The 14,850-nt window shown below is 37.1% G+C and overlaps 1 protein-coding gene across 1 annotated transcript; it reads right to left on the bottom strand.

Annotated features, from left to right (window-relative positions):
- Positions 1 to 301: 301 nt before the first annotated feature.
- Positions 302 to 3,195, bottom strand: LOC149782651 (uncharacterized). Its single transcript, XM_089935160.1, has 3 exons — positions 2,785 to 3,195; positions 2,224 to 2,336; positions 302 to 1,901 (listed from the first exon to the last, which is right to left on the bottom strand). The coding sequence occupies exons 1-3, from the start codon at positions 3,193 to 3,195 to the stop codon at positions 302 to 304; spliced, it is 2,124 nt and encodes a 707-aa protein (XP_089791286.1).
- Between the last annotated feature and the right edge of the window lie 11,655 nt (positions 3,196 to 14,850).

Raw genomic sequence — 14,850 nt, 5'->3', positions numbered from 1 at the left:
AGTAAAGCACTATTCAGATGATGATAGTAGGACTAGTAAAGCACTATTTAGATGATGATAGAGAAATTAAATTATATGAGTTCCAGTAGTTCTGTCTCCATTACTGACTTTAATTGGAGAGTTATCGTATCATCCAATATATTTTCAGTTTCAGATAGGAGAGTATAATCAGCACCATAGTGGAAACTGATATTCATTGGGTTCCCATTTTGTAAGAACTCTTTAAAATAATGATACCAAACATTTAATAGATAATTTCTTTACTTCTTTTTAAGAGTCGTTCTCTTCAATGCTGAAGCATTTACCTGCCAGGCACGGCTAGTACATGAGCTTTTCTTATTTTTGCAAGTCTATGTCCCCTTACAGGTTTGTGAATTCTATGTCCTGGTGGAAGAGGACGATTTACCGGCGGCTGTTGGGTTGGCCAGAACCAGTCTGTCTGAAAGTCGCAGTTGAAGGCTATTAAGATGTTTTCATTTTTGACCTGGGGACACGTCTTATCAGTGGTGAAATCCCAGACATCCATTACTGCATTTCCGAAGTCTGTACCGTAATGTCTCGGGAGGGCAGATGTAAGTCGGATAGCTCCACTGCAGGGGCGGTATATATTAGAATTTGGTACTTTACAGGCAGGTCTACACACTCTACCGCACGGGTCGGTAGCTTGAAGAAGGGCTAACGTGCTTTCCATGGCTGGATTCTTTACTGCAATGTAAGCAGTGGATACTGTAATAGCTATACGACGATCAACGATGGCGTACTCTTTATATATTCCGTCGTAATTAAGACCGACAGATTTGATATAGATAGACGATATCCTTTTGTCGCCCCCTGCACATTTCTCATATTTAGCGGGATGTCCATTCTTTAAGTGCTGATAAACGTTGCTGTAAACGTTTGGGGCATATATATCGTAGAGTTTGTTGAATTTACCATTGTAGGCAGGGTACGAACCGTAACTTTTGTACTCCGGAGGTCTTCGGTAGATGACCTTCACTGGAATGTAGACCCACTGACGGATGTCACTCTTTCCATTCAGACAATAGTGGTTTTGATATGGCTTGTCGTGTTCGTTATAAAGATAAGGTGTGGGCGATGTTGGACACGCAGTTAGTGGTGGGATTGTTGGTTTGGGAGATGTAGGAGATACTGTGGTACTCATGCGTTGATTGTTTTCCCACTCGTGTACTTCGGCCAGCGTTCTGGAGACGCAATGGGCGTTGTTACTGAAAATAACGCATTTGAGATATTTAGATCCACAGTCTGGGTTCTGTACGCTGCAGGTTGGTGGAGGATCATACTCGTAGATTTCAGCAGTGAATGTATTACTCAATCCATCTATCACTGTCAACTCAGCGAATCCCAGAGCCGCATCCGGTGCGTGCAGTTCTGCAGCCCCCATAGTGGTTGGATGCGCGGGGTAGTCTGTTTCAATATTCACTCCATTTCTCCGAGAATTTATTCGGAATGCCTCCCAAACATAATCTACAAAGGTATGGTGGCTCCAGAAAGCAGGATCTAATGGAGACGTCTGTAACATAGCCATCTGACCGTCAACCCATCTATGGATTCCATTGTGATGGAATTCCAAATCGCTCTCGATAGCCGAGTCGGCACCACATATTTCGCTCATTCTGGTCATCCTTGTCACGTTCACAACTGCTTCATCCGTCATAGGTGGACCATCAGTTCCAATATTCCTCACGAGCGGACCAGCAGAAGTTGGCCACCCAATTCCTAGAATTCCGCCGGACGCTTCACCAGATCCTGTTCCAAAGAAACGGTCAGTAAATAAAACAGTGCTGGTTGGTTGATCCATCCTTGCCTCCAGGCGTGAGTCCCAGTAAGGGATTGTCACTTCTGCAAACTCGGGGCCCTGAGCTCTTAGCATATTTTCATACCTAATAAATAAATAAAATAAATAAATAGAAATCAAGAAAGAAAGTAGAAAGAAAGAAGCATGCTCTTTAAACTGGTAAAGTTACTAAAACCAAATATCTTGGTCTGGAGGAAATTATATTTCATTGTAAGATTACATGATACCGAGTTGTGAACGATTCGTGTAGATTGGTAAAAAAAGAATGGTAAATTTAAAAAAAAGTAAATACAATTACCGAAACGTTATATTACAAAATGTCAAATGAAATGACTTCGGATCAACATAATTTAAGAAATATGAGTAGGAAAATAAATTATATTAAACCAAATATTTAAAATAATTACATCAATAGATATACTCTGTGCCAACCGAAAAAGTTGCATCCTCCGTGAGCTGAGATGGATGTAATACCGGTATGAAATTCTGCCAGTGCCTCGTAAACGTTTGGAGCTGTGGTCTGGAAGGAAACAATGTCAGCAAAATGTGAAGAATTGGATAGAATATAGCTTTACGGTTTTTTTTATTAAGGAAATTCCGTTTCCGATATATTAAAATGTTCATGAAAAGTACACTCAGCTGTCTTTGAATCCTTTTTCCTTGTCGTCATCATCATCGTCCTATTCGGACCATTATTATTAATATCATTATTATTAGTTGTGGCATCTGTTATTGTAGCCACATCAGCAGTAGAAATAATCGTAATATTTATAAAAGGCGGCAGAGATAGAAATAGATATAACTGCATTAGTAATCTCAGTTTGAATCATTATCGCCACCATAACTATTATTTGTACTATTATTATTAGTAGTAGTATTGTTATTATTATTATTATTATTATTATTATTATTATTGTGGTTGTTTTTGTTGTTAGTGTTGTTGCTGCTATTTTAGTTCTTGTTGTTACCGTGTTCGCTTTCGCTGCCCTAACGGCACGAAAGTAAAGATCGAGTTCTCTCTCAGTCAAAATTCGGATTTCCTTTCTTTTTCTCTTTGGTCCACTAGAAATCACTTGGCGCTTCACATGGCCAGTATGATGGACAGATTGCAACACTTGATCAGAAAGATAATGTACGAGTTCTCTTGTCCCAATAGAAGTGTTTCTACCACCATGAATAATGCTATCATACTGCCATTTATATACGTTTGTACACCATGACTGAATGGCATTGGACGGCGTGTTTGACCTAGACGTCTTTTTCTGTGCTACGTTAAAATTCCATGTGAGTTCAGCAGGGACGTCTGTTTGCTCCACTGTTGCTCTAACATACGGCAACAGGCTGATTATGATCACATGGAATGAGAAAGACCAGACCATTCTGAAATGATGAAAGTTATGAATTATGCTAAGGAATAAATCTCTAAAATTTAACCTTACTCAATACTCTCATATGCCGGTAAATTAATACGTGAAACATTTCTCGTAAACTCTTTCGTTAACTGCAACATGTCGATGTATTATAGTAATTCATCATTTCGAATACATGTACATTGCAAATCCTTTTTGCCACTTCTACAGAAATCTTTATTTCACATATTTAAAAGTGGAATCAATTGTTGTTGGCACGGCGGAATAGATATGCACTTCAACACTTTAGATTCGTAATGGTGGTGCGCGAGAGATTCGTTTTAAATGCAGTTAAACTCGGACACGTTCAAGGTAAATTTTGAATTTCTATAACACTTGACTTTGCATAACGTTCACCGGTTAAAATCAAATGGAATTTACATAAATAATTGTCTATGAATATAAATTTGCAATCTCATGGTTTCATTAGCATATTCATCTTTCAAACAACTACTCATTTCTCGAGTATATTGATGATGCGGAGTTTTTCCTAAGTAAATATCGATATGAATTTTCGTCGTTTCGTATTGGGTAAAATAAATAAATTCCTATGATCGTTAGATACCTCGAAATATATGTTAATAGGTAGTCATGTTTAAGGAACTCGATTTGCATAGCAATGTATTGTACAAGATGACTTTAGCACTCAAATGTGTCAAATGCTAAATATAGATACATGACAGCAACAGTGAACGTTACATGGAGATAACGTACCTCGAATTAATCCACTTGCAATTTTTTTTGGTTTCCTTTAAATTCACATATTTGTATTTCCTCTCAACATGCATGCGTTACTGGTACAGACCGGTTTCTACTGATCACAGATTTGGAGGAGAGTATATGATTGTCTGCATTTAGTGGGAGACCCCAGACTCCGCGAATAAGAAAGATGTGAAGTGTAATATGTCAACTGACAATTTCATCTACCTTCTAATGGATCAGTTAGACTATGACAAGTTAGCAGGCTAAAAGGTTACTCTCATGACACATTACAAACAGTATGTGTTTATCGTAATCAACACCAAAAACAATCATAATGGGACAACGCAGGAGACGTGGCTATTTAGATTTTCTAGTACTGGCATGTTCACCTGTCTTTTTTGTATCGCTTACTTAATCAAGGACCTATATTGGAGACAGAACCTTCCGCAACGATTTTATTGTACATCGTAATAATACGTTTGGATTGAGATAGCGTTAAAACATCAGAATATGTTTTAAATGTTGTGAATGAAACCTTTGCACAAAATCTTGATTATAAAACAAAGGAATTGTTTTTACTCGTAAATTTCAGAACATCTATCAATCTGTCAATCTATCTATCTATATCTCTCTCTGTCTCTCTCTCTCTCTCTCTCCCGGGTAAATGTTTGCAAATTAAGTAACACTTGTTTTTGCAATGCTATGTGCCAGAATATGTTGCCTTGTTTGAAGTTACTCTTGCACCAACTTGATGGTCCTTGAGATTTTTAAGTAAACAGTCCGCAACCATAAGAACGTCTTAAAATATAATTTTGAGACAATCGGACGATTCGATGTGGTGCCAATGCTTGCGTATGATCTGTTGTAAGTTTTCAGAATCGGGGTGAAAAGTTAGCACGAAGGGGATACGTTTGTTGGTTTTCTTAGTTTTATATTTCAGGAGTATTCCTTTGTCGGAGAGTCTAGTTTTATTAATAGCCTCCTCAACATAGCTCATTTTGTATCCTCTCTTTCTAAGGTGCCCCTTGAGCTCTCGGAGTCACTTTTCAAACGTGGGAGGGTAAGAACATGCGCGTTTCGTTTCAACGCAAATACCGGAAGGGAGATCTTTAATTTGTGCTGGGGCGGCAGCTGATCCGGAGTAGATACTGGTAATAGTCAGTAGGTTTAAAGTATAGGTCAGTTTTTATTTTCTCCTCCAGAAGGTCAGATTGAGTATCCTAAAGGACTTTTTGGATGTCTTCTACATAAATTTGATCGTAGCGTGAAAGTTATTATCGAATTAAAAATATATTAAAAATTTTTTTTGGCCTGTTTCGATCCATTATGATTCTGTGTCGTGAATCATTCGGCATCATCTTAAGGGTCTATCTGGTGCTTCGTTGAGAAACTATTGCTCTAGTCTTTCCGTGAAAATATTGGCATACAAAGGTGCTATTTTAGTGCCCCTTGCAGTCCCATTTATTTGTAAGAAGTATTTACTGTTGAATACAAAATTGTTAAACTTGAGAACCATTGTTAAAAGTTTGATCAAACAGGACTTTGGAAAAGATGGATCAGAGTGACTATTACATACTTCCATGCAGACTGTTATACCTTCCTCGTGTGGGATATTTGTGTATAAACTCTCAACACTAATTTAAAAATATAAAGAATCAGAATTACGTATATTTGAAAGAAGAAAATAAAACATGGCTTTTGAAATAAATGTGTTTACAATTGTTACTTTTAAAAGAGTAGCTCTGTCTAATACATTTGGAAGTGTTTCATATTTTGCAATAAAACACAAATGGAAAATTTGTGTCCCTAGGTTACAGATGTCATGAAAGGTGAAAGGTAATCATTTACACACACACACACACACACACACACACACACACACACACACACATATATATATATATATATATATATATATATATATATATATATATATATATATATATATATATATATATATATATATATATATATATATATATATATATATATATATATATATATATATATATATATTACATTATGGTTGTCGTATACAGGAAACAGCTTTAATTTGTAATAACTTCACTGATTTTTTGTTTACTTTCTACATTTATTTATTCACATGTGTGTACCTCGTTCAAGTAGAAGTTGCTATACTCGTGCATCTCTTTCATAGTGAAGTTTATTATTCTGGTTAATCGTTCAGGTCAAAGAAATTTTCGAGTATCAGATTATATTCTGCATTTTAGAACGCTTTGAAAATGAAAACCCTAACGCAAGTTTAAGCTTCGAATATTTATGTTCACTGAAGGTGTACTTTAGCAAGCTTCTGCCGAACAATTTACAGTTTTGGAAATCACCCAATGGACCAATTTCAGGATGTTTCATAATAAGGAAACAGCATAATTCTTGACCACTGAGATTGATATTTTCTTCATTACTAACTTCAAGTACAGCAGATAATAGGCAGAACTACGTGAATTTTACAGTACCACAACAACACACATTGAATCTTGATTTTAAGACTACATTTATTCCTGATATATAAAGAGATAATGTGAAAGTGGAAAATTAGTTTATTATTAGTGTTTTTATATTCACAAACCACAACATAATCTATGAAAAAGCTAAACGATTGACGCTCTTTCTTAGAAAAAGGAAAATTGATTTTTTGAATACGAGTCCGTTTTAAGACTCCAAAACGAAATGTTCATACTGAAGGTAATACTCCTTTGTTCAATGGTGAATTTAGATAAGAAATAGATACATGAAACTGCTTTAATTAATGACACCTATCTCAAACTCAGGTAAATACACAGAATTACATAACGAGAAGACAAAAATACAAAACAAATCTCTGCCATAAATGTCTCTACAATGTGTCCAACGGGCAAACATTGCATGCTTTATGAAAAGAAAATCTACTTGAATTTTGGAATATCTTTTTAAAAGGTCGGAAATGTTTCATTAATTATTCGAATGAGTGTTATGACATTTATAGCACTGTATACACATAGGATACAAAAATAGAACATAATATTTTAACGAATCGATATTTCCTAGTTCTAATTAAAATTGATGAACGTAGCCCAGCTGTTAAAAAAGCCACTAACAAAGCACCATGTGTTGATATAGTTTTGAACTAAGACATTACCGAGTCATCAAACCTTGGAGCAAATTGCAGGATGACATTTTTTATGTTATGTAGCAGTATGTATCCATCGAATTAGAACAACTGCTTTATTGTACCAGTTTATTAAAAATATGACACTCCATTCAAATCAAACAGAGGGATGTTATTGCGTATATATTAGTAAACCTTTCCACCAGCATATTAAATCAAAGGCTCACCTTTTTGGTTAATAAATATGATATTATTTCCAAGGCAAAATTTGGATGTAATTGGACAATAATACATTTTTTAATTTGAAAACTTCTCGATGAAAATAAAATAATTTTATGCGCCCTTGTTGATTGATTGCGAAAATGTTAATTATACTTAGACCAATGTACAGGCCAGTGCTATCGCTTACAAGGCACATTAACTGAAATTCAAATTAATTCAATATTTCACCGGGGCTTTATCAAATTTAAATTTTTGGCTGCAAAGATTCGTTTTGTTACGTCTCATCTACATTTGGGAATTATTTTACCATCATATGGCGCCTAAATCAATCACATTGAATATATAATTCATTCTGCATCTATGCGAACTGGACGACTGAGGAAGTTTAAAAATGTATTATCAAACCTAACTTGAATATAACATATATAACCTACATTCGCTCAGTCCTGGAATATGCGTCTGAGATATGGTTTTTCAGTACTAACTCCGAAAAGGTTTGAAAACAAATTATAGCTGGATACGGCCAGTATAGTTTCTGGACTGCCACAATTTGCTATCTTCATTGATGCTGTACCATTAAACAGTATCTCGATTATATCTCTGATTTACTCGGACCTTGACACAGTGCCTAATAATCTGAGAAACTGGAACAATATCATTCATTTTCAATGTCCAACCTCATTATTTTAAAACATCGCATTATCAATATGTATTGACTCGTGGAATGCAGTCCCACAATCCCCTGGTAATTTTGCATATATGCCCAAACTTCTAGTTATAGAAAATACCGAGAGCAAGATTTCTTCTTTGAGTTATTTAGCATTTTTCAACAGGCAAGCGATTGGACTAGGAAGCTAGTTTAGACACAAATGCAGTTAACTGAATAATGATTTTTTTCACTATGATCTTATATAATCTTAGCACATAAATTATTACGGCAGAAAGAAAACCATTTCATATAAATGGAAATACAGAAGTGTATTATTAACACAAAATAAGATTCACAAAAATATGATTATATCTTGTTCCATTATGACTACACTTAAAATTGTTTGGACAGGATCACGCCAAACATTATCATTCCTTTACCTGTATTGCTATGTATATTTAATTTATATTGTCTGGTTGACCTTTATCCTTCCTTGAGAGTAGGAGTTTGAGCTTACCGGACTGATGTCTATTTTTGTAATCATAATATTGTGTAGCTAATTTTTGTTCATGAGTTTAGATCATTTGCAGATAAACATGTTTATTTTGATATATGTGTAGGACATTGGTTTTCCATTTAGAAAGTCCTGGTCTACCTGATGTTTTCTGTGTTCGTTATTAAAATGTTAGTATCATAAATGATTTTGTTTATCTCTTAGAATGTTCTGGAAATTAACGCTTGACCTTCATCATGGTCGTCTCATTAGGTCTTATGTTTTTATATTAAGGTTGTTTATATTATAATTACTCATTCCATATAACGTTCGAAGTGGAATCAGTCTTATTTATTTTCATATATTTTAGATCATATATTTCTTAAAAGCATTCTTTGGACACTCACGGTACTCATTAATAATTTCGGACTAAATCACTATTTTGGGGATTAGTGTGGAATAATTTAGAGACATTTTTGGATTATATTATTGTGATACATCAAGACTGTCAGTACAACAACACTATTCCAGATAAATGGTAATCAGCATATTCAACATTGTAAATTCGTCGGAACGCCACTGGAATTCAATCTGAATGCTCTATACCTTTGGACTTGTGATAGAACTTAAAGGACTATTTGGAATTTAATTCAAAATACTGTACGTTCTTATTAAATTTTTAAATTTTGACTTTGTATTCCAGAGAAATAAATTATTTGTCGAATTATTCTAAACTTGCTGGTCTTTGATTTTTTTATGTTACTTAGTTTAAGACCATAGGGTCGGAACACTATCATTTCATAAGGTTACGCCACCTGTCTTATTTTGTTTTCGTGAACTATTGCTTGCATACTCGCTAATTAATTATTTATGTTTATGACGGAGAATGACTTATAAGTTGAAAATCTTGTTTCCAATCATTAATCAATAGTTATAAATTTTTTCCAACACGTATATATTGTAAGATGAAATTGACATTCACATAAATAAATAAATACTGAGCCGCAAAATAGAAATGTTTGATAGACTAGACAACATAGGAAAGAAGAAGGGAGCCTAACTGATGTGTTTGTACATGTGTACCTCTTTATCTCTCTGGGTTATTTTAGTGTTCTCAGAAAAGATAAACACATCGCTTACATGTCAGGCCACTGTGTGATATATCAAGATATGTTATACATCGCGATTTTACATATATCACTGTCTTGGAAATAGGATGTGAAGAGACACACTTGACACAATCTGGTTTTGACTAATGGCCATTTATTTTTGCATTGCACCCTGAGAAATGACATACTACATGCAAATACAGCACAAATAATGCATTAATAAATATATACTGCCCCATGACATTGTTTTCAGCATCACCTTCACGGTATTGATTCCTGCCTGAACCATAAACAGTATTCACTAAGATTGAAATAAACAAATATAAAAATCTATGCTCCATGAGCGAATTGATGTTATTCTATTCTTAATCAGGAAAATTGTTGGTACTTAGTAAGTAAGAAATATCTTAAAAATGATATACATGAACATCATTAATTATATTGGATTTACAAAAGACATCGTTGAATTAATTTAACTTAACGTGAGAAATTTCCATAATGCAAATAAAAGTGACTCCGTGAAAACATTTGCGTGCCCAATTTCAAGTTTACAATGGAGCACCATATGTGGATTACAAAAATTGTGGATCACACTTCTTGAGACGAAACCTGGTTTTTAATAGAAATGTTGGTATCTGCAAGATTTAATTCGTACGTTCCCCATTAAATATTAATTCGTTTGAGACGATAACCCAACCACCAGATTAATGAGTTACAGACATTAACTACTCCATGCAAATACAGTACAAATAATTTATTAATAAATATATATTGCCCGACGATAGCGTTTTCAGCACCACCTACACGGTATTCGTTCCTGCCTGAACCTTAAACAATATTACATTTAAATGAAATAAAATGATGGACAAAAACAGTGATCCATGGGCGAAATGCTGCCAAGATACTTCTAATCAGGAACATTGTTTGGACGTACTGAATATGATAAATCTCCGAAAATGACTACAGTAAGTATATTTGGTCGCCAAAAGATGCACGTGTACATGAGGAAATATTTGTAAATTTTCTTTTAAGTAAAATTTAGTGTGACGGAGACATTTTGTTTCTGAACTCGAATTGTAAAATCAAATACTGAAAATTTGTTAGGCAGTCGCTCCATATAGATTCCAAGTTTAGATAGCGGACACTGCCCATCATGATTAAATTAACTGGATTCAACGTTAGACATTTCCACAACACAAATAAAAGTGGCTCCCTGTGAACTTCCAAGTGCCTAATTTCAAGTTTAAAATGAAGCTGCATGGGTGGATCACAAATTGTAACTAACATGTAAGAGATCAAGCAAGTATTTTAATAGAAATGTTTATAGCTCGAAGATTAATTGCACACGTTTTCTATCAAACAGCGATTATTTTGTAAAAAGTAACCCAAACAACAAATCCTTAAGACTCAAGTATTTCAGACAGGTCCAAGATATGGTCATATGAAAACAGTACTGTACCAGCTCCAGAACTATATAATATATAATATCATTATTATCTTATCCAAAGCATATTGTACCAAATCTATACCTAATTACAGAATGAGAACAGCGGGTCATTGCGTCAGTCCCTGTTGATAATTGCAAAGCTATAGTATATAAGAAAATGGCTGCCTGTAAACACGATTGAACGTCTCATTAAACATTTTTAGTCTGATGTTAAAACACTAATGTGCTTTTTGAACTGAAGATGTAGCACTCTTAAGCTCAAGTTTTTCCAGATATAACGTCATCTTCCCTTAAACCCGCTTCATGAACACAGCAAATTTGCATTAGTGTAATCTCACACCCCTGGTATACATCTAAGGCTCGGCGGCTGATAGCGTGCACAACGATTGCATTGCTGTAGGTACAATTTACCTTGGCCACACTTGGCATACGTATTGCAAGAATTCAAGCGTTGATACTGGAGAGTGTACACAATCAGGTGTATTTTCCTTCTTCGCTTAAAACTGCACATGGTTTGCTAACAACACGTACATATCCTACATCCTACCCTGAAGAAATAATTAAATAACCAGACAACAAATTGCACTCAAACTATTAACATATGTACACGATTTTGTGCCTAATTTTCTTTCTCTTTTTCTCTTTCATACAGCATTTTTCTAAGGAGTGGTTATGAAATAGTCTTCTATTGTGGAAAAACGAAAAGAGACGAATCAATCCTCAAACATTTGAAAACAGTATTGACCATTATATCTCAGGCTTGTAAAACCTTCCCTACGTCACCACCTTACAAGGTGTCTGGGAGAAAATACATTTGTAGAATTAAAAGTGGAAAATCACTTTTATCATTCATGAACAAAACAAGAAATGATGACTATCATACAGCCAACATGGACAAGGTTGTTTACTGAACAATTGTTGGACAATAATGTTATATTGTTTTTCAAGAAATCAAGAGAGGTCAAATACAGTCGATATAAAATAGACGCAGCAAATACAGTTGCTTTGTAATACTATTAATCAGACGCACACCTATGCAGCTTAAACATAACGTTTAACGCAACACATGCAAAAGGAGATCGAAGTAAATAGAGGGACAGGTATGGTACAGTACATGTGAATTAATCACTTAATTTATAGGAGGAAAGAAAATGCATATATAAAAGAAATAGATTACAACTTCAGTACATGATTCTCTCACATATTGCTTTGGTTGCAAACTAAAGACATACATCCTAACAACAAATCGAATTTGATAAATGGATTTCTGACTTACCCGGTACAGTGAGAAGTTAGAGTATATAACAGATTTGTTATTACGTACCATTTTACATATTCTATCCTTAAGAAAAGAGATTTTGTTTGTTCCTTTTCTTTATAAATGATGAAAGTGGAGAAGATATCTACAACAGTGATTGCATTTGCACAGAATGTTTATTTGCGTTTCTTCAGGTATATAGCTTTTTAAAGGAGGTCGATTGTATTTCCATGTAATATCAGAAGAAAATAGTCAGCAGCCATGTCACAATTTCAAAATATTTTGGCCTTTGTTTTTCCCTGTGCTATTTGAGCCCTTTTTCTTGTATATCTTTCATTTTTAGAGGTCGATTAAGAAAATTAACATCTTGAGTTTTATCCACGTTTTATTATGTTTATAGTACACTTGCCTTGGAATATATATGTATTCATTCTATTCGATTCTGTTTTCACTTATGTATTTATTATACCATCTCGTCCTTGCTGGTTGGGTCCAAAGGAATGCTGCGCATGACATTTGGCACCAGTTCGGATGAGGAGCTGCCGGAAGAAAGTTGTAGTTGACACACAGCCGCCTTAGAGGCTCCACTTCGGATATTATGTCTGGGTTTACTCCAGTAGCCTTTCCTTCTCCCGAAGATATCCACAAGAGAGCGAAGTTATCATCCAATGGCTGCGAGTTGGTAGGTTTGGAATCAGAGTTTACTTCTCCTAGACGAAATGCCTGACAAGGCTAACGAGCTCCATCTGCCCGGGTTTGGAGCCAGAGTTTTCCTTCTCTTAGACTAGCTGCCGGCCAAGGCTAAAGAGCCCGGGCTCTGTGAAAAGAGGGGGCCACGAGTGTAGTTGCAGCTGTGGAACAATATAGTGTCGGAGAGGCCATATGCAAGTAACCTCCTGCCCAGCAGAGCTAGACAGTCGTCCAGCGACGATCACTACACCTGGAAAATAAAGGCTGTGAGAGACGTTTCACTTTCCTTTGGTGAGCGGTACGTCAGGCCCAGGCCTCGCACACCCCACCAGCAAGGACGTGAGGGGGGTTCTGACGTCAGGGCAGCCCATGATCTCCATACTCCACGCCCTGGAGAGGTCACTCCAATCTCGCTACTGGGTGAGGAAACAACACGGAAGCTGGCAATCTACGAGTTATAAATCCCAACCGATTGGCGTAGGGAAGGGGCGCCACGAGTCAGCTTCCATGGTGGGAGGGATCATCATGTCCCACTGGCCTGACTACCGGCCGCCACAAGCCGGGCAGCCCCCGGTTAGTAAGATGTTGACCCGCCATCGTCTGCCTGCTCCAGTGGTTCGATTCGCAAACTGTAACGTGCGCACCATGTGCACATGCATCTCTGTCGACCTCAGGGAGGTGGACGACACCAGGAAGACGGCCATCATCGATAGAGAACTCACCAGACTAAATATCAGCATAGCTGCCCCCAGTTAACCAGGCTCTCCCTTAGCGGTTCCCTCAGAGAGGAAAACTACATCTTCTTCGAGAACCTGATGATGACGGAGTGGGCTTTGCCATCAAACACAACTTCCTGGCTTTGGTTGAGCCTCCCACAGGAGACACTGCGCGTCAACATGCTCAGTGTCCACGGCCCCACCCTCACGTCTTCAGAAGACACAAAGGATCAGTTCTATGAGCAAATAGACGAACAGTTCAAAGGATGCCCCAAAGACGAACAACTATTCCTCCTTTGTGAATTTAATGCCATAGTAGGTACGGAACACGACTCATGGCTTACCTGCTTTGGATATCATGGCACTGGAAAGACCAACGAAAACGGTCAGAGACTGTTGAAGTTGTGCACCTACCATAACCTGTGCGTCAAAAACACCTCCTTCAATTGTAAGCCAAAATACAAAGTGCCATGGAAACACCCCAGGTCTCATCGCTGACACGACCAGGTGCTCTGCCCTTAACAGCGTCCTCTCCACCAGAACCTACCACAACGCGGACTGCGACTCCGACCACGCCCTCGTGAGCAGCAGGGTGCGTCTACAGCAACACACACTACACCTCTCAAAACCAACAGATACGCAGATGTCGGTCCCCTCCAAGGTGGAGGAGTATATGTCTGCATTGGACCAGGCTCTCCAGGACCTGCCAGAGCACTATGCCACAGCCAAGTGGAACGCCATGGAGGGTGCCATCTACAGCACAGACATGACCTCATTTGGCAAGAAGGAACGGCCCAGCCAGGACTGCTTCAACGCAGACCTATTAAGGACGGAAACAATAATCGAGGACAAACGAAAAGCCTTCATTGTTTACATAAAAATGCCATAATGAACAGACGCTTGCTGATCTCAGAAGTGCCCGAAGCAACACCCAACGCATCGCTGGACAGCGCGCGAACGAGTACTGGCAACAACTGTGTGAAAGAATCCAGGGCAGTGCCGAGTCTGGAAACATCCAAGGTATGTACAGTGGCATCAAGAAGGCTATAGGCATTACAGTGAAAGGGGTCAGCCCCCTGAAATCTCTGACTGAAAGAAGATCACTGACCATGAGCAACAGATGGCAAGATTAGTTGAGCACTACTCAGAGCTATACTCTTGAGAAACGTCAGTCATCGATGCGGCACTTAGCAGCATAAGAAACTTCCCGCCATGGAGGAGCTCGACAAAGTG

This window comes from Sinohyriopsis cumingii, chromosome 15 (assembly GCF_028554795.1).
Source record: "Sinohyriopsis cumingii isolate HCF-2022 chromosome 15, ASM2855479v2, whole genome shotgun sequence".
Classification (NCBI taxonomy): domain Eukaryota; kingdom Metazoa; phylum Mollusca; class Bivalvia; order Unionida; family Unionidae; genus Sinohyriopsis; species Sinohyriopsis cumingii.
This window is presented reverse-complemented; position numbering and strand designations above follow the sequence as displayed.

Bases quoted from the DNA above. Each gene is read 5' to 3' on its own strand.
- LOC149782651 (XM_089935160.1), bottom strand. From the start codon at position 3,195: ATGGTCTGGTCTTTCTCATTCCATGTGATCATAATCAGCCTGTTGCCG. The intron at 2,337-2,784 runs GTAACAACAAGA...GTTTCCTTCCAG, and splicing joins GGGCAGCGAAAGCGAACACG to ACCACAGCTCCAAACGTTTA. The intron at 1,902-2,223 runs GTAATTATTTTA...TTTATTTATTAG, and splicing joins CACAGAGTATATCTATTGAT to GTATGAAAATATGCTAAGAG.